At 46.1% G+C, this 22,700-nt stretch overlaps 1 protein-coding gene across 1 annotated transcript in view; it reads left to right on the top strand.

Moving 5' to 3' along the window:
- Positions 1–22,700, top strand: part of LOC115100111 (BTB/POZ domain-containing protein 19-like) — a 74,278-nt gene that overhangs the window by 41,995 nt on the left and 9,583 nt on the right. The window contains 2 exon segments of the mRNA XM_029618332.1: positions 12,835–12,903; positions 19,470–19,601. Of these exon segments, the coding sequence (XP_029474192.1) occupies positions 12,835–12,903; positions 19,470–19,601 (201 nt within the window).

The raw sequence follows: 22,700 nt of genomic DNA on the forward strand, positions 1-22,700 counted from the left end.
TCCCTGCAGGTTACCCCCATGTTTCTGTTAAGGGTAGTAACTGCCGCTCCCTGCAGGTTACCCCATGTTTCTGTTAAGGGTAGTAACTGCCACTCCCTGCAGGTTACCCCATGTTTCTGTTAAGAGTAGTAACTGCCGCTCCCTGCAGGATACCCCATGTTTCTGTTAAGGGTAGTAACTGCTGCTCCCTGCAGGTTAACCCCATGTTTCTGTTAAGGGTAGTAACTGCCGCTCCGTGCAGGTTATCCACAAATACCTGGCAAGTACCCAAATAGATTCCAAGCTACTAGTCCTTATTGATAGCAGTTTATGGATTTTTCCTCTAGGAACTTATCCAAACCTTTTTTAATCCCAGTTAAACTAACTGCCATAACCACATCCTCTGGCAATGAATTCCAGAGCTTAAATATGCGCTGAGTTAAAAAGAATTTTCTCCCATTTGTTTTAAATGTGCTACTTGCTAACTTCATGGAGTTGCCCCCTTGTCCTTGTATTTCCGAAAGAGTAAATAAGCGATTCACATTTACATGTTCAAGTCCTTTTGTGGGTTTGTAGACCTCTATCATATGCCCCCTCAGCCGTCTCTTCTCCAAGCTGAACAGAGCTGACCTTTTTAGTAAGTGTACAGCCTTAATGTGGGAGGACACATGAAGAGCACAGATTAAGTCGAGGCAGCAGACAAACCAACTGAAAGTCCTTTCCTCCTCTCTACTTGCTGATGCTGTGACAGGTTGGCTGGGCCATGGCCCTGGTGACTCGCCTCCTTCCAGCACAGAGGGCGGACAGACCATGTGGAGTCCTCTGTGGAAAGCAGGAATACAGCTTGGCCCTGGGGAGATTCCTTTTTCCAGTATGAATGCTGGTGGGAAAGAGAGCAGAGAGAGTCTGAGCCTTCCTGTATCTCTGAATACCGATGGAGGAGGAGGATTGCAGGGACCGCACTGCAGTTCATTCACCTTTCCTGCACTGTTATTAACCCTGTCGCTTTGCATTTAAACTTAGAAAATGGAGCAAGTGTACTCGATTGCTTCTGTTGCTCCCCATGCTGTTCTGCCCACAGTACAGCTCTCCATGCCTAGGAATATTCCCATTACACTCCCCCAAATCCCATTCCAAACTCCCCCACACATCACATCCAAAGAAGGTGTGAAGCGGCCATGCTGTGCTAGCAAGGAGGAGAGCACTGGCACCAATTGCCAGTCCAGTAGCAGCAGATGATCCCTTTACCTCTTGCCCTGTGAGGTAGAGATTGAAGGTAGGTGTCCCAGATATTTAAAAATAGTTTTATATGCAAGCTTTTTGCCTCCTTTGCTGACAGATGTTCTGTAATGTCAATCTCCAGTGCTTCTGGTGCACATGGCTCTTTGCAGGCCCCGCTGCTCGTGGTGATGCTCATTTCACCATTGTTCCCTGCCATCTTTAAAAATGGAAGCTGAAAAGCACAAATCTTTGTGGTTGTAACGACAAACTAAAAGTTCTTCTTTTTAATAGATGAACTTTCACTGACATTTGTGATTTTATATCGGCTGATAGCTGGTGGTAAAAGGCAGCCCACGAGTCTAGGAAGAAAGGAGGAAGAGAGAGCTTTCGTGCCCAGAGCATAAGATTGCTGTTCGTGTGGGTGAGAGCTGTGGCCAGAGTAAAATCCAGACTGAAAAGAGTGTGAGTTTTGTGACCATAGAGGGTTAATGTATTTATTTATTTACTTAAAAGTTCTTATGTACCGCACCCTCTGCAGTTCGGAAATCATGCATAATAAATAATATTAAATAATTCAAATACAAAATAAAATAGACAACAACATAATAAAAATACTAACAACTTAATCAGGTAGTCTCAAATAAAATAACACAAAATAAAGGGGAAAAATGAGAAAGGAGCAAAAGACATGAGAAATGAAGAGATTATGGGACAGATGAAATAGAAGAGGTTAGAGTGTTCACTGGTCTGGGAAGGCAGATTTGAACAGGTGAGTTTTTAGTGTTTTTTTAAATTCCTTGTTATCAGTTATAAGTGGCATAGATGTGGGAAGAGTCTTCCAAATAATAGGACCAGCAATGGAGAAGGATCTTTCACGTGTAATGCCCAGCCTGGTAAAATTGGGAGATGGTGATCTTAAGTCTCGAGAGGGAGTGTACAAATGTAAAGTTGAGGAAAGCCAGCAGTTTTTGTTATGAATTAGATTATGAATGACAGTGAGCAGTTTGTAATGTGATCAGAAAACTTGGCGCTGGAAAGTAAGCGAGCCAGCTGAATTCTCTGCAAGCTGCAGAGGACGAGGCGGGTGTCATCTAAACCGGTTAATACAATGGACTGAAGGACAGTACAGGATGCTTCGTGTTCCAGTAATGGTTTGATGTGTTTTAACGGATTTTATAAAAGGAAGATTTAACAATTGATTGAATGTGTGGCTGGAAATTAAGTTTGGGGTCAACGTATACTCCCAAATTGCGTGCTTTGTTTGTTATATTAATGTTGATATTATCGACAGTGATATGTGTAGGAATGCTGGTGAAGAAGGAGTTGCCCAAAATCATGATTTCTTTCTTGGATAGGTTAAGGCTCAGTTTATGGTGGAATAGCTAAGTTTTGAAATAAGATAAACATATAGCGTACGGTTGATCCCCAGTCATGTCACGTGGGGAAAAAACTGCATGTCATCTGCATAAATGCGATATGAAACTCCCAAAGTAGATAAGAGTTGACACAGTGGTGAAAGATAGATATTGAACAGTGCAGCGGAAAGAGCTGATCCTTGGGGAGCAGCAGTGTTTAAAGGGAACCAGGAAGAAGTGCTAGCATAAATGATAACAGACTGGGTTGTGTTAAGAAGATATGATTTAAACCATTTTAAGACAGTACTAGTTAAGCCAATATTGGAAAAGCAGGAGAGTAAAATGTCATGATTAATGGTATCGAAAGTCCAGGAAGATATACGTGTAAGAAGTGGCGGAATCGAACCAACGGTATAGGATGTCCGTGCAGGAGAGAAGAGTTTCGGTGCTGTGATGAGGCCTAAATCCAAACTGATATTGATCTAAAATGGAATGCCGATCCAAATATTCGGAGAGTTGTTTTAGTACCTCGGATTCAATGATTTTGGCAATGAATGGAAGTGCAGAGACCGGGCGCAACTGTTGTAGTCAGGTGGAGTGTTGCTTTGATTCTTAGGTATGGGAGAAATAATGGTTTGTTTCAATGAATTTGGAAATGATCCGGAAATTAGAGAGGAGTTGACGATGTTGGCGATCGGCAAAGCAATGTCCTCTTTAATTGATTTTAGCAGAGCAGTGGAACAAGGAGAGATCTGGGTGAATAAAATATATAACAACCTGACAAGGGTCCAGGTTGCAAGAAAAAGAGGCTTTGCTTGAAGCTATGACTCGCTCTCCCTTTCTCTGTTGCTGCAGAGGAGAATGGTTCAACCTGATTTATCGAACGTTTTCGCCATAGGCACAGAAGAACAGAAAACACTTAATAAATCAGTCCCTTGGGAAGAATTAGACAGAGTGACGGTAAACATTGCACATAAGTCATCATGTACTCAGGGTTAATTGGCTGGACTGTTGGGCCAAACACGACTCAGGCTTGTCTTCACCTGCGCATGTGCCCCTCATCTGGCAACACCCACCCCCCTACCAGCTGGGTTCCCTCTTGCCCTTGGGTAAGTACCCTGCCCACAAGCTATTTCCTAGAGGTATCTGGAGACACTAAGATCCTACAAAGCCCAGGGGGTCACACTGTTCCTAGATCAAATACAAAAAATACTGGGATCGTCAATTAGTCACAGACACAGGCTAAGAACAGTTTATAAAAAAAAAAAAGGAGATACAGTAAAAGTTTTAACCAGCCAACAACAAACAGAGAAAAGGAGCAGGGATTATCCAGTAAACACTACCTAATCAAGTCACTGTAACTAGCCAGTGCCTGTGGGAGCTCCAGTAACAGTGTCCAGAAGTGGGGCAGGGTCCTGACACTAGGTGTCTCTGGAGCTGGTACTACAGAACCAGTGGTACCCCAGCACACTGGCTTCCTGACCAATAACATTTCCTGACCTTAGAACACTCACAGAACATGGTCATATTACAATTACACTGGCTTCCTGACCTTAGAACACTCACAGAACATGGTCAATTTACAATTACACTGGCTTCCTGACCTTAGAACACTCGCAGAACATGGTCATATTACAATTACACTGGCTTCCTGACCTTAGAACACTCACAGAACATGGTCATATTACAATTACACTGGCTTCCTGACCTTAGAACACTCACAGAACATGGTCATATTACAATTACACTGGCTTCCTGCCCTTAGAACACTCACAGAACATTGTCATATTACAATTACACTGGCTTCCTGACCTTAGAACACTCACAGAACATGGTCATATTACAATTACACTGGCTTCCTGACCTTAGAACACTCGCAGAACATGGTCATATTACAATTACACTGGCTTCCTGACCTTAGAACACTCGCAGAACATGGTCATATTACAATTACACTGGCTTCCTGCCCTTAGAACACTCACAGAACATTGTCATATTACAATTACACTGGCTTCCTGACCTTAGAACACTCACAGAACATGGTCACATTACAATTACACTGGCTTCCTGCCCTTAGAACACTCACAGAACATGGTCACATTACAATTACACTGGCTTCCTGACCTTAGAACACTCGCAGAACATGGTCATATTACAATTACACTGGCTTCCTGACCTTAGAACACTCACAGAACATGGTCATATTACAATTACACTGGCTTCCTGACCTTAGAACACTCGCAGAACATGGTCATATTACAATTACACTGGCTTCCTGACCTTAGAACACTCACAGAACATGGTCATATTACAATTACACTGGCTTCCTGACCTTAGAACACTCACAGAACATTGTCATATTACAATTACACTGGCTTCCTGACCTTAGAACACTCACAGAACATGGTCACATTACAATTACACTGGCTTCCTGCCCTTAGAACACTCACAGAACATGGTCACATTACAATTACACTGGCTTCCTGACCTTAGAACACTCACAGAACATGGTCATATTACAATTACACTGGCTTCCTGACCTTAGAACACTCACAGAACATGGTCATATTACAATTACACTGGCTTCCTGACCTTAGAACACTCACAGAACATGGTCATATTACAATTACACTGGCTTCCTGACCTTAGAACACTCGCAGAACATGGTCATATTACAATTACACTGGCTTCCTGACCTTAGAACACTCACAGAACATGGTCATATTACAATTACACTGGCTTCCTGACCTTAGAACACTCACAGAACATGGTCATATTACAATTACACTGGCTTCCTGACCTTAGAACACTCACAGAACATGGTCATATTACAATTACACTGGCTTCCTGCCCTTAGAACACTCACAGAACATGGTCATATTACAACTTCCTGGGGTTGGCAGGAAATTCCTTCATTGCATTTGCATGTTGCGGGGCGCTATTAGTCTCGGGGGGTTGGACGCACGTTTTCGACGCGCTATTACCCCTTACTGAATAAGGGGTAAAGCTAGCGCGTTGAAAAAGTGCGTCCAAATGCCGTTCAACAGTCCACTGGAGCGCACTGTACTGTATCGGCCTGATAGCAAGTAGCAGGTGTCCTAAAACCACAAAGTAAATCTGAAGGGATATTAAGCTTCTGTAAACCACCCAATAATGGCAGACAAACCCTATAAGGAGGTGGAAGGCACAGAGGGTTTCACGATTGTTTCATCTGGCGATGTCGGAGGACTTGTGGAAGGCTAGAAAGATTCTTTACCTCAGCTTTGTTTAGGATGGAAGCAGCACTCGGAGCTTCACCAGAATTTCGAGACCATTTTTATGCCTCCCAGATTTACCTCTTTACATGAAAAGTTCCTCAGAAATCCAGTCCCAGTTCTCAGCTTGCTGCCTGGATGTCCTACTGCCACTTTAACTCAACATGGCCAAGACAGAGCTCCTGATCTCCCCCCAAGCCCACCTCCCCTCTTCCGCCTTTCCCTCTTTCTGTGGATAACATGGTCATCCTCCCGGTCCCATCAGCCTGGAACCTAGGAGTCATCTTCGACTCCTCTCTCTCCTTCTCTATGCATATCCAAAACTCTGCTAAAACCTGCCATTTCTTTCTCTATAACATCACCAAAATCCATCCCTTCCTTTCTGATCACACAACCAGAACCCCTATCCACTCTCTCATCACAGCCTGAGCCTCACAGGTCTCCCAGGGAGCCATCTCTCTGCCCTAAATTCAGTTGTGCGACTTATCTTTCACTCACATAACCCTTCTTCTGAAGTCACCACATTGGCTCCCTATCTCTTCTCACTTACAGTTCAAGCTCCTCTTTCCCACCTACAAGAGCCTTCACTCTGCACTCCTCACTACCTCTCCTCCTTATTTCTCCCTACACCCCTCCTAATTCACTCCGCTTATCAGACAAGTCACTCCTATCCATGCCTTTCCTTTCTACTGCCCGGTTACGTGGAATAGTCTTCCTGAACTGGTGCGTCCTGCTCCCTCTCTCGCCATGTGTAAATCCCATCTAAAGACCCACCTTTTTGAAACCTCTTTTAAATCCTATGCCTGATTGTCTGCTTTTAGCCTCATTAATTATTTTTAACCACTGCCTTACTATATGGAACGCTCTAAGTCTTTTGTCTTGATTGGATTGTAAGCTGTATTGAGCAGGGACCATTTGTTGTGCATTTCGTACAGCGCTGCATACGTCGAGTAGTGCTACAGAAATGTTAAGCAGTAATTGAATGGTGAGGGATTAATGTTATGATAGGGGACAGATTTTATACAGCACAGAACACAAAACAAAGACACCACATCTCTGATGCCAACCATTTTGTGCCTGGAAGACAGAAATGGAACAAATGAGACAGCAAAACCTCTAGGGACAAAAAAGTTTATTAACCCAACGTGGATATTTCCACCTATGGGAACACATGACAAATATTTTCTAAATAGCATCTATCAGAATTGAATAAGATCTTTCACCAGGTGGGTGTGTCTGGTATGTCTGGTATGAAAGGCAGGGGGATCTAACAAGCTTACACTTGTAAATGTGAGTTTACAGGAGAATAGTTTCTGGTTAGATGATATCTTTGTTGATTATTTTTTACAAGCTGTTCATGATTGTGTTGTATGTAATTACTCACGTGAATACACATACGTTTAAAAAGAACCTTCCGTGATGCCATATTCATTCTTCATCAACCAGCAGGATTAAATTGGCCCTAACCAACGGGTGACATCAGCTGATGGCAACAGCGAGGACCCGGTTCCCAGAGTGTGAGGGTCTCTCTGAGCATGCACGGGTGCTCTCTAGGCCCCTCAGCCTGTCTTCATTCAAGCTTCTGCACGGATGGGTTTCCCAGGTGGTTTCTGAATTTGTGGTTTTTATTCAAATTTGCAAGTTGCACATTCCAATTTTCACCACTGCCTTGACAGCCCCTCAAAAAGAAATGTTAAGTCCTCCCAAAAATAAGAAGAAAAGAAGTATGGAGAAGTCTAAGGTGAGGAAGCCCATAGGTAGCAGGTTTAGGAACTCGATGTCCATGATGGACATCTGCTGCCTGGGCCCGGGCCACAGTGTCCCGAATGTCTCTGGGCACGACCTGTGGAAGTTAGCCCTAGCCCCTCCACCTCATCAGATCGCACCTTCCCTCCTGTCGGCAGTGGTTTCCAGATTTGTCACAAGTAAGGACCTGAGCTTGGTACAGAAGCCTTAAGTCACTGTAGGAGGCACCAAAAGAGCAGCTAGAGGGTGCAAGGAATGCCCTTTGGGAATGGCTCCCTCTGTCAGCACAGAGTTCTGCTGGGGTGGACCCTGGCTTGATGCCTCAGTGAGGAGCTCTGTTGTCTTCCACGTCATGGAGGACTTCCATGGAGCGGGCAGCTTCTTCTTCCCTGGCGCCATCTAAGGTGCCTTCAGTGACCTCAGCACGGAGTTTGCGATGCAGATCAAGGTGCAGTCAGGTGCTCTGTTGCAGAGCACTGCAATGCTGTCTAAGGCCCACTCAGTTTCCTCAGCACCAAGAAACATAACCATCCACGATAGAAAGGAGAGCCTTGGTGCAAAGCAAGTAGTACTGGTGCAGATGGCGCACTTGGTCTCCAACCAAAAAAACAGAGCGTTGCTGCATCTAGTGCCGAGCGTCCCCCAGGCCTGAGTGCCTGCTCCACTAAGCTGCCACTGCAGTATCTAGTAAGGAGGATCCCATATCAGAGGAGGATGTGTCTCCACCTACTTCAGCACAGAGAGCCCCTTAGCAGATGGTGACCCAGCTGTCTTTTTTTTACCTCCTTGTTTCTTGAAGACCAAAGAGGGAGAGTGAGATGGAGCCTGTCTGGTCCAGGATGGAGGAACTGTTCCCACCCAGCACCATTGGATGGCCGCCGGCTAGGACTGATTTTATCCTGCTGTCTTTGGAGAACCTGGATGCAGGTTAATAACTTTTCTCTCTCTGAAGATATCCCCTCCTCATGCTCCCTCCACGTCTTTCAGGCCGATGCAGAAAGTTTTGTTCAGCTGAATGCCCCTTTCTGCCTGCACGTAAATGCACATTTTCTGCAGGCCAGACTTACTGCTGAATCCGCAAGGAGTTTCGTGCACGGTAAATGTGCATTCCAACACGCAGCACTGTTTAGCCCCCTTGCATGGAAATCCTGTACTCTGTAAGGATTATGAGTCCTTGAGCTATAGCAAGGTTGATGCTGCCTAGTAGGCGAACCTACTAGGCCTCCTCCGACGGCTGGCAAACACCTTTGATGTCTGGGATAGGCCGAAGCTTCACCTGCAGATTGAGCCCTTGGATTCCAGGGTCCAGCAGGACTTAGGTGGATCCTGAGGGTGATCCAAGAGATAGTCCAAAGATGGGCCAAGAGTCAGAGCAGACAGCAAGCAGGACGGAGGCAGGGTCAGGTCCAGGCAGATAACAAGGGAGGCGTCAAGTCCATAGGTGAGATCAGAACTGGAGAATCGAGCAAAAACAAGATTCCAAGGACAAGGCAGGTGGACAGGGCGAGGCTGGACGAGTCAACACGACCTGCTAGCTAGTCATGGGACCCATGGCTGAGGAATTGGCTTGGAGCTGGCTGGGGTTTAAATACTCAGCCGCACTAACGTCGTCAGAGAGCACCCGAGCTGCTGTTCCTGCCTCAGGACCTTTAGATTCAGTGCATGCCACACGTGCACACCTAAGGAGGGGCTAGGAAGGTAGCAAGATGGCAGTGTCCTGGGTCTGTGGGGGTAAGTGTAGCCAGTCACGGCTGCGTGCCACAACCGGGAAACGTAGCATGTTCCTCCAAGCAGAGAGGTGCATTGGTCCAGTGCTGGAAACAGCTCCAGGTCAGAGATGGAAAGCTTCCAGCGCTACTGCACTGGCAGTTCAAACGTGAAAATTGGTTTAAAAAAAAAAGTTGTCAGGAACACTTGCCAGATGAATATTAACTTATCCACTAAGTGGTGTCGGTGGCTAAGCATGGCTGTGGTTAGCCACTTTGATCTCCATCGGCCTGTCGGGGACTCCCCCCGAGTTAAAATGCACATTCTGCAGTTAACATGCTTTTCTAAAACTCCCCATGCATTTGCATAGCATTAGCTTGCTGCATCGGGAGTTAAAAAATGTTTAATCTGTGCGCTGAAAAGCAGCAGGAGCGTCTGCACACTGCACTCTCTGAGGCGCCATCAGTGAATGAGTGAGGAGCCACATGTAAAGCTGAGCCGCCATCGCACTATTCATCAGGCTCCCATCTTCTTTATTTTCCACCACATACATCGTGTACGTTGTCGTCTTGCATGTTCTGATGGAGATCATCCCGACGCGATCGGCTTGGTGTCCTTAGTGTGACCAGAGTGACGTAAACTTGACCGTGTGCTGCGCGAGTGACGACAAGCCACGCTGGAAAGCAGGCTGCTTCCTGTTTACAGCACCAGGAGCTGGGCCATGGTGTGGGGGCACATTGGGCAGGCTTTCAAAACAGAAACCAGGCCAACAGCTAACTCTTTGTTTTTACTGAAGGTTGTGGCTTGTTTTCCTACCACAAACGACGTCAGGTTAAACCGGCTGTCTTTAGATGGCTTGTTTATGCCATAAACAAACTGATTATTTGAGCTTGGAGGCCAGGTGTCCTGTTACACAATATTTTGGTGGCTTGGAGATGTACTGCAGTAAAAGGACTTTCTTTTCTCTTTTATTGATACACTATAATTTGCACACAGTTTCTCCGTACAGATGAATTATTAATCTCTGAAGCTGGCAAACTGTGAGGTGACTTGGATTTTGAAGGAGGACCTTTGATGTCTGTTTTTATGAATATATTCCAGTGCATTGTGGGATTTGTAGTCTGTCCACTTCAAGCATGCAGAATTTATCAGGAGCAAGTATCCGAAAGCCAGGTCTGGTCTAATGTCTGCCCCTAGAAACTGGGTCTCTTAGCAGCTCTAAAGAGCTCTGAGATGTAGTTACATAGTTTAGTTTCATTTATTTAATTGATCGCAATTTATTTAATTATCGCAATTCCATTGAGATATCAAAGTAGTTTACAAAATTAATAAATGGGATAATACAATAAACAGGGTAAAATAATAAAGATCAATCAATAAAAAAATACAATAAAAACAAATGTAAAGAAATGGCAATTTTAACTATATTAAATGGAAAATTTACATTAAAAACTAATAAAAAAAATCAATAAACAATTTGATAAAATAAACAAAAATGATAAAGGAGATGGACCTTCTCTCACATGATGAGAGGGGACATGATCGAAGTTTATAAAATCATAAAATGATAAATGGGATGGACCTTCTCTCACGTGATGAGAGGGGACATGATCGAAGTTTATAAAATCATAAAATGATAAATGGGATGGACCTTCTCTCACATGATGAGAGGGGACATGATCGAAGTTTATAAAATCATAAAATAATGGGATGGACCTTCTCTCACATGATGAGAGGGGACATGATCGAAGTTTATAAAATCATAAAATAATGGGATGGACCTTCTCTCACATGATGAGAGGGGACATGATCGAAGTTTATAAAATCATAAGTGGAGTGGAACGGGCACATTCCATAGAACTAATTAGGAGTAGATTTAAATCAAATTATAAAGTGGTTTTTTTTATTTTTAGTCAATGAAAAATGTAAGCTGTGGAATTTGTTGCTAGAGAATGTGGATTGTACACGTTTCTGGAAGACCGATCTATAAAGAATTAGGAGCCAGGTACAAGTGAATGCCTCCACTTCATACGTTTGGGAGTGAATGGACTTTGCTGTTGGGATCTGCTGGGATCTTCCACATGATCCAGCATGGTCTTTCTCCGCATCTTAAGAGGTCGGTGCTGCTACGCAGGTCCAAGCTCCTCCCAGGCTCTGCAGATTGCCAAACTAAATCCCCCAAAAATGGAAGCCCTCTCTATAAGGTAGGAAAATGCTCCCTCCTTCCAGCCTACCCTTCCTTGTGTCCCTCTTCACTCTCTCTACACCTCCCCCCCCCCCAACACACACTCACTCACTCACTCACTCACTCACTCACTCACTCACTCACTCTCTCTCTCTCTCTCTCTCTCTCTCTCTCTCTCTCTCTCTCTCTCTCTCTCTCTCTCTCTCTCTCTCCAGCCTTGTTCCTCCACCAATTTCTCTCCCCATCCACCCCACCAGCTGGTCTCCACCAGTCTTCCCAGCCATGCAGGATCTGTCCCTTCTGGCCCCAGGCAACTCTGGGTGAGTTTGAGCTGCATGACACTGGTCTTGTCATGGTAACAGCATGGGCACTGTGCCTCCAGGAGTGGTACCGGCTCAGTGGTGCGTGTTGGGGCAGGGGTGTGTGTGTGTGTGTGTGTGGCTCCATTTCCATTGCTTTTCTCTTCTGTTGGCCTGTACTGTTGCCCAAATTCTGTACAAGAATTGAAGATTCTGGGGGAATGCTGTGCTGATTGTGCATTGCACAGAGACACAGTAAGTACTGCAGAAATAGCCTTCACGAGGGGTCTCCAGCCTTCAGCCCCTGTAGAATCTGCTGCAGGACCCTCCTCCGTCCTATCTGTAGGAGTCGCTGTTCTGTCCTCTCTCTCCTTCTCCAGGGATGGTGCTGCTGGAGCTTCTGATCACAGCCCAAGATCTCCTGCATGGCAGTGCACAGGGCTAACCGCAGGAGGGTGTGTGCGATAGTTTCATGAGATAATTGCTCATCTAACAAATTAAAGTTAAGATGACAAGAAAAGTAGCGGTACACACCAAAGGAGATAACGATAATAAGAAAGTAGTGACAATATAAGAAAATAAGAGCAGTATAGGACTTAAAATCACAAGTATTTAAATATCAATGGGAATAATCACAATACAGGTAGATACTGCATTAAACCAATACTTGTATTAATAAAATGAACCTTCATAGGAGCATAAACATCATCGCTTTGTAATTTTAATTCCTATATTGTCCTTATTGTCATTTTCTCTTTTGCTTGTCACCTTTCCCTGTGATGCTTTGCCTTTATTTCACGTTGTGTGAACGTAAGACGCGCCAGTGGCTGAGAGAGGCCTCTGAGAAGAGTGGTTAAGATGCATTGTGCGGTGAGAATATTTCACGTCACACAGGGCTGCAGAAGGCCATTGCCGAGGGTGTGCTCGGCTGAGCCCCTGCCCCCAGGTCTTCATATTTCCCCGGATTTGAGGGCAGGCCTGGTTTCCTAATGGCCTGATTTTGGAAGATGACTTGGGCTTTGACGTGAGAGGGGCGAGGGCGGTGGCAGCAGTCCAGTAGTGGAGAGACCATGTCTTCTGTTTTGCAGGCAGCAGTGATATACAGACAGGGGGACATGAAGAATCATTGCCTGGCGTTCATCGAGAGCCACACGCAGGTACGTGTCAGGTACGTTGACTGGAAAAATCCTGAAGTGGGTGAGGGGCAGGCCGGTGCCTGAGGCGGCAGCAAATTTGCAGCCACCCTGCAGTGCTACCCCAAACCTGCAAAGGTGCCAGGGCTGCAGCGTCTTTATCTGAGGTCCTGCAATGAGCATGGGGACTAGTCCTACACGCTGGGCTTCTAAGTGGGGCTTCAACCCAATGCTCACTATCTGCCTAATGTGCACCTGTACCGGGAGATACGCACGTATCTTCAAATGCCAGCAGCCACACGCGTATCTCCCGGGATGCGCCGAAACACGGCCAGAGGCAGGGTCTGGGCAGGCTGGGACATGGCCATTAGGCACTGCCCCGCTGAAGTGGCCGCCCGCCGGCCCGCGCAAGCTACTGCTGCTCCGGAGAGCAGGTAAGTTTAAAACAAAAATGAATCGCTTAGTTAGTGGGTTTAAGGGGTTGGGGCGGATAGAGAGGGAGGGAACTGGGGAAAGGGCCTATCGCGTCGCTGTGAGCACGCTGACAAATTCCCTCCCTTACGCCTGCGGGTTGGGACTCGCGTGTACATGTGCACGCCGATATAAAATCGAGCATGCATGTACACGTGGGCAGCGGATTTTATAACATGTGTGCGTCGACATGCGCATGTTATAAGATCGGTGCATCCATGTGCACGCGCCGGGAACCGCGTTTTATAATTTACCTTTATATGTTTATTTATATCGCGCCGGGAGCCGCGTTTTATAATTTACCTTCATATGTTTATTTATTTATATCGCGCGCCGGGAGCCGCGTTTTATAATTTACCTTTATATGTTTATTTATATCGCGCGCCGGGAGCCGCGTTTTATAATTTACCTTCATATGTTTATTTATTTATATCGCGCGCCGGGAGCCGCGTTTTATAATTTACCTTTATATGTTTATTTATTTATATCGTGCGCCGGGAGCCGCGTTTTATAATTTACCTTCATATGTTTATTTATTTATATCTTCCATTTATACGCCACGTATGTGTAAAGACTCAGGATGGCTGACAGAAACAGTAAACATAAAATACGTAATCAGCTAGAAAGTACATATTCAAACACAGCTGATAAGACTTACAAGGGAAATTCAGCACCAGGACTCTACTGCCGAATATCCCTGAATAAATTGCTGGTCAGCCGGATTAGTTTGCTGTGTGCTGTGCGCGCAGCACAGGCTGAATACACGGTTTAATCTCAGGGAAGTGTGTGTGTGTGTGTGGGGGGTCTCATCTGGGATTTATGCACGCAAAACTCATTTTTTGAGCACAGAAAATACTTTTATGTGCACAAAACATGATTTCTGTACACAAAATATGGTTTATGTGCACAAAAAATGCTTTCAGTGCATAAAGTATATGTGTGCACAGAATACATGCTTTCAGGTCGATTTTAAAAGTGTTGCTCACACAAAAAAGGCCACATACCCGCATAATGGGGCCTCGTGCGAGCAACACACATTGTATATACCTGTGTGCACGTCAGGAAGAAGGGGCATAGAAGGGGGTGACTTTGGCCAAGACTTACGCTCGCTGTTTGAAAGAAATTCCATATCTCTTCCAGAATAAAGATTACATTTAAAATGCACTGAACAGGTGCCTAGGGGTGGTGGCTGACCAAATCTCTCTCTGGTGATGGGAAAAGACGCCTCCCCAGCAGGTACTCCCAGTCCTGGTGCCTGCTCACTGCTTGCTAACATTATCCCAGAGTGAGCAGCTCTTTCAATATCGACCCCCTAGGGCTTAATATTCAGAAGATTTTAACTGGCTAAAAGTGAAGTTTAGCTGTCTAAAAACGTGTCCTTTATCACCATCATACAAACTTAGCTGGGCCGGTGGTACTCCTCGGCCAGGCCTATGAGCCAGATATTCAGGTAAAGGGAGCGACTCTGAGTGACTGCTTTTATAACTCCACAGTGTGTAAAGCATTGCCGCAGTCTGCTCTGAGTTTCTGAGCAGGAGGGACTGTGTCGATATTTGCTAAGTTGAACATCTGGACAGGACGATTTTCAAAGCCACTTCCTTGGATAAATATTACTTTTTGAAAATTGCCGCCACTGTGCCCATTCTTGTAGCCAGATATCGGGGGGCGTTCCTGGGGAGAGAGAGTCTGGAGTAGGGAAACGATGGGTAGCCTTGATTTTCAAACCTAGGTGTGTTCTCTGCGTGCACGGTCTGCAGTTTTGAAAGGAAAACTCTCAGCTCTGTGTGCTGCTCTCAGGACCGTCTCTTGTGCTTCTCCTGCCTCAGGCCGATATAATCAAATGTGAGCACAGTGCTTGCACCTTTTATTTCCTCGCAGGCTGAAAAAATGACTGAATTCCTGGTGCAGTAAGCTAAGGATATGCAAATGCATCGGGAGTTTAAAAAAAACGACATAAACCTGACAATGTGTGCACAAAAATGTGTGTAGCATGTGACAACATGATTTGTGCACATAAAACAACTACAAAGGCGCCCTGGACAGATGGAAATTTTAAAAAGTGCTTTTCTGTGGGGAGGAGCCCTTGCTAGCGCAGTTATCAGCACGCGAAGTGCTGTCTCTTATTATGTAAGCTCTTCAGGGAAGGCACTTACAGCAGCATTGCTGTATGTACAGCTGTGGCTGTCTCCTCATCTTCTCCGGATTGCTGCCCACCATCCCTCTATCACGCTGCTTCTGCCGCCAACTCTTATCCACTTGTACATCCAGTGAGCGCTGCTGTAAGCGTCTGATGATAATTCTGCATCTCTGACTTGGGTTTCCCGGGTAGAGTCCCAGGGCAGAGGATATCTAATTCAGGGTCCCAGACTCAAGGTTATTTCGGCTGCCTAGCACACATTACTACATTTGCCTCTGTCTGTCAGCGGCTGACACCTCTGATGTGCTCTCTCAGTCTGCTTTACAAAGAATGAATGCCCTCTTGGATTGAGGAGCACAGGCAGAGAGCGAGCCTGTGGGTCCTGTGAGAGGCCCATCTGCTTCTCGCATGGATGCCCGGGTTAATATTGATTTGTGCCACTCATTGTGACAGCGATGCTGGCTGGGATAAAGGACATTTGAACTTGCCTCCCCAGGCCACCAGCTGTCTGGCAGACCTCAGAATTTGCTTTGCAGTTTGCCAGTTGCTAAGCTTGCTGGAGCTCTGTGGGGGATGGAAAGCAGAGCAGCAGTCCATGGTAAGAAACCACCCATCCCCAGACAAATGGAAACCTGCAGCACGGCCCCTCAGGAAGTGTCTAAAAATACATCTCTGCCCAGCCTCCAGTGAGGACCCCATTCTGCCCACGTTTGTCTTCAGGCTCACCAGATGTTCTGGACAGCTGTAAACAAACCCCTTCTGCGCTTTCAGCTGCACACTCCCCATGTCCACTTAGGCTTTGTTTGGGACAAGCAGGACTGGCGCTTTTGGAAAGTTTTATGGGAGGTTTAATCCTTTTGCTTTGGCTCTAGGATCTAAAAGCTTTCATGAATCTTTATATTGTACAGGTTCTCTGTCTCAGGCCTCAGTTCACATCGTGCTTGAAACCCTATGCTTCAGTCTTAGCCAAAGAGCAACTGAGAAGCGAGTGGAAGCATTTCTAGCCCATCAGGGCCTGATTTACTAAGGCTTTTCTCCCCTTCTATGTTTGGGGGAAAAAAAGCTTAGGGGTAGATTTTGAAAAGGCTATAACTGGGGCACTTCAGGAGGTAGCAAGCTAGACTAGGACTTGTGAAGAATAGCTCCCTGTGTTTGCTTGGTGAATATTTGTAGGCTCTCCTTAGAGATGTGGTTGGGTTGGTGGGAGCTGAAACTAATTCAGAAAGTGCTAATTTTCACCTCTAACTGGTTCCAGTTCACCAGCTGTCCCAGTGAGCAGGAATATATTAAATCCAGCTGCTTAGTTGAAGCTGGAAGTCAGTCTGCTATAACGTAGGCTCAAAGGAGTGGCTTTCACAAAGGAGCACAGCACCCAACTTAGCCATCTAGCGAAGCCTCCTACACATAAGAACATAAGAACATCCCATACTGGGTCAGACCAAGGGTCCATCAAGCCCAGCATCCTGTTTCCAACAGAGGCCAATCCAGGCCATGAGAACCTGGCAAGTACCCAAACACTAAGTCTATTCCATGTCACTGTTGCTAGTAATAGCAGTGGCTATTCTCTAAGTGAACACCCCCACCTCCTACCTGAGGGACCTCCCTCAGCAGCAGCAGCTTCACATTTTATTTCTGCCTCACCTTCCTTTATAAAATGCCCAAGGCATAATAACAATACAATACAATAATACAACATAATCATCAAAATAAAAACATTCCAAACATCATATGAAATATTGCATAACATAAAATATCTTCCTCAGAACCTCATCAGTACCCAAATTCTTCTCCCACGGCAGATCAGCAACTTGATTAAAGCTTATCCAAAGATCTTTGGTCACCAAGACCTCAGGCCGGATAACTTGAAGCAGATATTCAGCGCAAGGCTACACCACTGAGTATAGCCAAATAAATCAAAGTTTATCCAGATAACCTTAGGACTGCTGTGGCACAGTCAGACTTACCTGAATAATTTACTCGGATAATGCGGAATATCGGCATTGTCTAGTTAAGTCTGTCCTGCCCAGAAACAGCCCCAGAACACCTCCGACTTAGGCTAAGTTTTTATCCAGATAACAGCTGGATAAGTCTGAGCCGTGAATGTGCGGAAAAATCAAAAACCGCTCTTTGTCCGGCTAAGAACCAAACTTAATTCCTGATTTACTAAGGGGTTTTCCCATAGATACAAAATAGGAGAAAAGCTGTAATGAATCTGGCCCTTAGCCGGATAAACCATCTGAGTATAGACCTCCAGATGCCTGAAGAAATAGCCATGTTTTCAGCTGCTTCTTGAATGGGCCCACCTATGAAATATGAGCAACTTTGCTTACTGTAAGCAATGTTTTCCGTAGATAGGGTGAATTAGCCATGCTGTCTGCATGACATCTGACAGCGTACCACGCGGAGCTCTCTCTCCTAGTAATCAGAGCTTTGCTCTGCTGTGCCTGATCGGCTGTTCCTGCATGAACGTGCGGTTCATTACTCCTTTTATGATTAAGCAATAGGCAAGCGCTATCCAGGCTGCAAGGGTGAAAGATCTGTCCAGGGAGGAGGGAGGGTTCGTACGGCTAATTCATCCTGCTGTCTTCGGAAAACACCATTTACGGTAAGCAAACTTGCTCTTTTGTCGATAAGCAGGCTGAATTAGCCATGCTGTCTGGGGAGTCCCAAGCTTAGGGTTGTAACAGAACACATTACAGTGGAGACACCGCGCAAGATCAGGTTTAGCGCCTACCTTTGGGTAGGTGCTAATTTCTCCGGGCAACCGGGAACCCCCCGGGTTCCCGGTTGCCCAACCCCCCTGAACCTAATAGCGCCCGCAACATGCAAATGCATGTTGATGGCCCTATTAGTCATTCCTGCGTGATACAGAAAGCAAAATGTGCAGCCAAGCCGCACATTTTACTAAATTAGCGGGTTAGTGCAGTTAGTGTAGCTGGGTTTAAAAAAGGTTTGGATAAGTTCTTGGAGGAGAAGTCCATTAACGGCTATTAATGAAGTTTACTTAGGGAATAGCCACTGCTATTAATTGCATCAGTAGCATGGGATCTTCTTAGTGTTTGGGTAATTGCCAGGTCCTTGTGGCCTGGTTTGGCCTCTGTTGGAAACAGGATGCTGGGCTTGATGGACCCTTGGTCTGACCCAGCATGGCAATTTCTTATGTTCTTATGTTTATTCATTTTATATAACACATGTCCATGCTGATATAATCAGTTTACAAAGACAAATACATACTTGAGTTCAGATTAAGTAAATAACTAACATAGAGCACAAAATGAGCAAATAGAAATACTATATTCTATAAAAGTCAGGTTTTAAAATAACAACGCATACATTTGAAAATCCCGCCAGGCTGACTGGCTGCGAGAGAGTCAGATAACTGGGGCAGGGGCATTCCAGGACAGAGCCAGCTACCCAGCTAAATTACTCAGATAAACCCACTTTTCAGCTTTATCCGGATAACAGGGCCAGATAACTTTAGGACTCAAATTAGCCAATAAACGTATCCAGCTCCCTTTGACATCTGGATATATATATTATCCCAGCAAAGTCTATCTGGCCAGCATCTGAATACGGACCTCTGCACTTTTAGATTGTTTGATGTGTATTTTACGTGGTGTTTATTTTTATAAGTGTTTCCATCTGTATTATTGTAAGCTGCGTTAAGCTATTGTTTGAAAGGCAGTATAGACGTGTAAATACATAAACGCAGATGTTCCCATGCTCGATAGAAAAGATTGCTAAGCTATGGATATACAACAATCATGGCAGGTAATTATCGATGGCACAAAAATCCAGTGAGATGAAAACGGTAAGCAGCTATTGAAGTCTAGAGCCATTGCAGTCCACGCACGACGGTCCACCTCAGCACTTCAGTTTATTTGTGCTTATATTTCAGACGGAATAAATAAGGAGGTGGGATTTATGAGGTCGTGGCCTCCACTGCTTTCCCCTCTAATTCTAGCTTCACCCTTTGTCACAGGAAGTGATCAGGACCAGGAGTTTCCGGGAGCTGTCCGCCCCGGCGCTGCTGTGTGTGCTGCAGAGCGATCGGCTGACCGTCGATGAGGTGCAACTGATCCGTGCCGTCCGGGAATGGGCGCACGTCAATTCTGTAAGTGCTGAAGGGTGAATTTGGCAGTCAGATCTGTGCCCAGCCCTGCTGTCTGTGGAGCAGCCCTTTTGCCACGTGTGATTGAAGGACCAATGTTAGCTGGCTGCCCTGGCCCTAATGTAGCCTGCTTACCCTGGGACATCATTTTGTGTTTATTTTTTCATTTTTTGGAGGGGCTGTTGAGGGATCAGCAGTAAAACACTTTAGCTAATGTACAATAATAATTGTATAGAAAACCTTTACTGCAGGTCTAAGCATGGGTGTAATCCTGCTTGCAGTCCTACTTAAATTCTGAGGGTCAAATCTACAGCCTGGGCAGAGATGAGAGAAGCCGAGCAGCGGCTTAGGTCGCTGTTCCATGTAGATGACTGCTAAACAGGCTAAGCACACCAGGAAGAGGGTAGGAGAACCTGGAGTATGGTGGTCAGTGGAAGGCTTAGGACGCTGTTCCATGTAGATGACTGCTAAACAGGCTAAGCACACCAGGAAGAGGGTAGGAGAACCTGGAGTATGGTCAGTGGAAGGCTTAGGACGCTGTTCCATGTAGATGACTGCTAAACAGGCTAACGACACCAGGAAGAGGGTAGGAGAACCTGGAGTATGGTGGTCAGTGGAAGGCTTAGGACGCTGTTCCATGTAGATGACTGCTAAACAGGCTAAGCACACCAGGAAGAGGGTAGGAGAACCTGGAGTATGGTGGTCAGTGGAAGGCTTAGGACGCTGTTCCATGTAGATGACTGCTAAACAGGCTAAGCACACCAGGAAGAGGGTAGGAGAACCTGGAGTATGGTCAGTGGAAGGCTTAGGACGCTGTTCCATGTAGATGACTGCTAAACAGGCTAACGACACCAGGAAGAGGGTAGGAGAACCTGGAGTATGGTGGTCAGTGGAAGGCTTAGGACGCTATTCCATTTAGATGACTGCTAAACAGGCTAACGACACCAGGAAGAGGGTAGGAGAACCTGGAGTATGGTGGTCAGTGGAAGGCTTAGGACGCTGTTCCATGTAGATGGCTGCTAAACAGGCTAACGACACCAGGAAGAGGGTAGGAGAACCTGGAGTATGGTGGTCAGTGGAAGGCTTAGGACGCTGTTCCATGTAGATGACTGCTAAACAGGCTAACGACACCAGGAAGAGGGTAGGAGAACCTGGAGTATGGTGGTCAGTGGAAGGCTTAGGACGCTGTTCCATGTAGATGGCTGCTAAACAGGCTAACGACACCAGGAAGAGGGTAGGAGAACCTGGAGTATGGTGGTCAGTGGAAGGCTTAGGACGCTGTTCCATGTAGATGACTGCTAAACAGGCTAACGACACCAGGAAGAGGGTAGGAGAACCTGGAGTATGGTGGTCAGTGGAAGGCTTAGGACGCTATTCCATGTAGATGACTGCTAAACAGGCTAACGACACCAGGAAGAGGGTAGGAGAACCTGGAGTATGGTGGTCAGTGGAAGGCTTAGGACGCTATTCAATGTAGATGACTGCTAAACAGGCTAACGACACCAGGAAGAGGGTAGGAGAACCTGGAGTATGGTGGTCAGTGGAAGGCTTAGGACGCTATTCCATGTAGATGACTGCTAAACAGGCTAACGACACCAGGAAGAGGGTAGGAGAACCTGGAGTATGGTGGTCAGTGGAAGGCTTAGGACGCTGTTCCATGTAGATGACTGCTAAACAGGCTAACGACACCAGGAAGTGGGTAGGAGAACCTGGAGTATGGTGGTCAGTGGAAGGCTTAGGACGCTGTTCCATGTAGATGACTGCTAAACAGGCTAAGCACACCAGGAAGTGGGTAGGAGAACCTGGAGTATGGTGGTCAGTGGAAGGCTTAGGACGCTGTTCCATGTAGATGACTGCTAAACAGGCTAACGACACCAGGAAGTGGGTAGGAGAACCTGGAGTATGGTGGTCAGTGGAAGGCTTAGGACGCTGTTCCATGTAGATGACTGCTAAACAGGCTAACGACACCAGGAAGTGGGTAGGAGAACCTGGAGTATGGTGGTCAGTGGAAGGCTTAGGACGCTGTTCCATGTAGATGACTGCTAAACAGGCTAACGACACCAGGAAGTGGGTAGGAGAACCTGGAGTATGGTGGTCAGTGGCTGGGGTCCATTCTTTTCATTATCTTTCTTAGGGACTCTGCAGAGGACGTTGAGGGGGAAATCTGCATCCAGCTAGAGAGATGAAAAAACTCAAAGGAGACTCAGGGGGGAGGAAAGGTTTGGAAGGTGCTTCATGTGTCTGGGGTGAGAAAATCCATGGAAAAGAGCCACTCGTTCTTCCACCTCACCCACTTTGGGCCAAATTCTGGTAACGAGTTCCTGGCGGAATAGAGCTGGGTAAGCCAGTTAGATGGATAACTATTTGAAGATGGACCTGTTTTTAGGATTAGCTTCTACCATTTTGCCGGGCACCAATGTCAGGCTCCCTGGTCTATAGTTTTTTGGGTCATCCCTGGAGCCCACATTTTTGCACAGTAGCTGTTTAAGGATAAGTTACAGCTAAATCTTTACAATCAAACATGATGGCAGAAAAAGATCATATGGCCTGTCTAGACAGCTCTACAATCCCTTCCACTCCCTCACAGATCCTGTCCTCGCCTCCCCCACCTCCATGCATCCACCACCCTCTCTGCAAAGAAATGTTTCCGAAGATTACTGCTGAGGTTACTCCTATGCTATACAGAAAACGATTTAATGTAATAACAAATAATAATGTGCACTCCAGAATAATCTGTAATATTCCAAACTTAATATTAAACAAAGAATGGTTTCTGATATAAACGGACCTGCCCTTCAGGAGTGCCACTCCCCACCCTCACCAGGGTCCTTTCCCAGGGGTTTCCCTCTCGTTCTGCTTCTCTCCACCTGCGATTCCTTCAGGAGTGCCAGTCCCCACCCTCACCAGGGTCCTTTCCCAGGGGTTTCCCTCTCGTTCTGCTTCTCTCCACCTGCGATTCCTTCAGGAGTGCCACTCCCCACCTTCACCAGGGTCCTTTCCCAGGGGTTTCCCTCTTGCTCTGCTTCTCTCCACATGCGATCCCTTCGTGAGTGCTCTCCCTCCCCCCTCCCCGTGCAGCCTCTTCTCTGTCTCTGTTCCTCC

The sequence above is a fragment of the Rhinatrema bivittatum genome, chromosome 10 (genome assembly GCF_901001135.1).
Source record: "Rhinatrema bivittatum chromosome 10, aRhiBiv1.1, whole genome shotgun sequence".
In the NCBI taxonomy this organism is placed as follows: Eukaryota; Metazoa; Chordata; class Amphibia; order Gymnophiona; family Rhinatrematidae; genus Rhinatrema; species Rhinatrema bivittatum.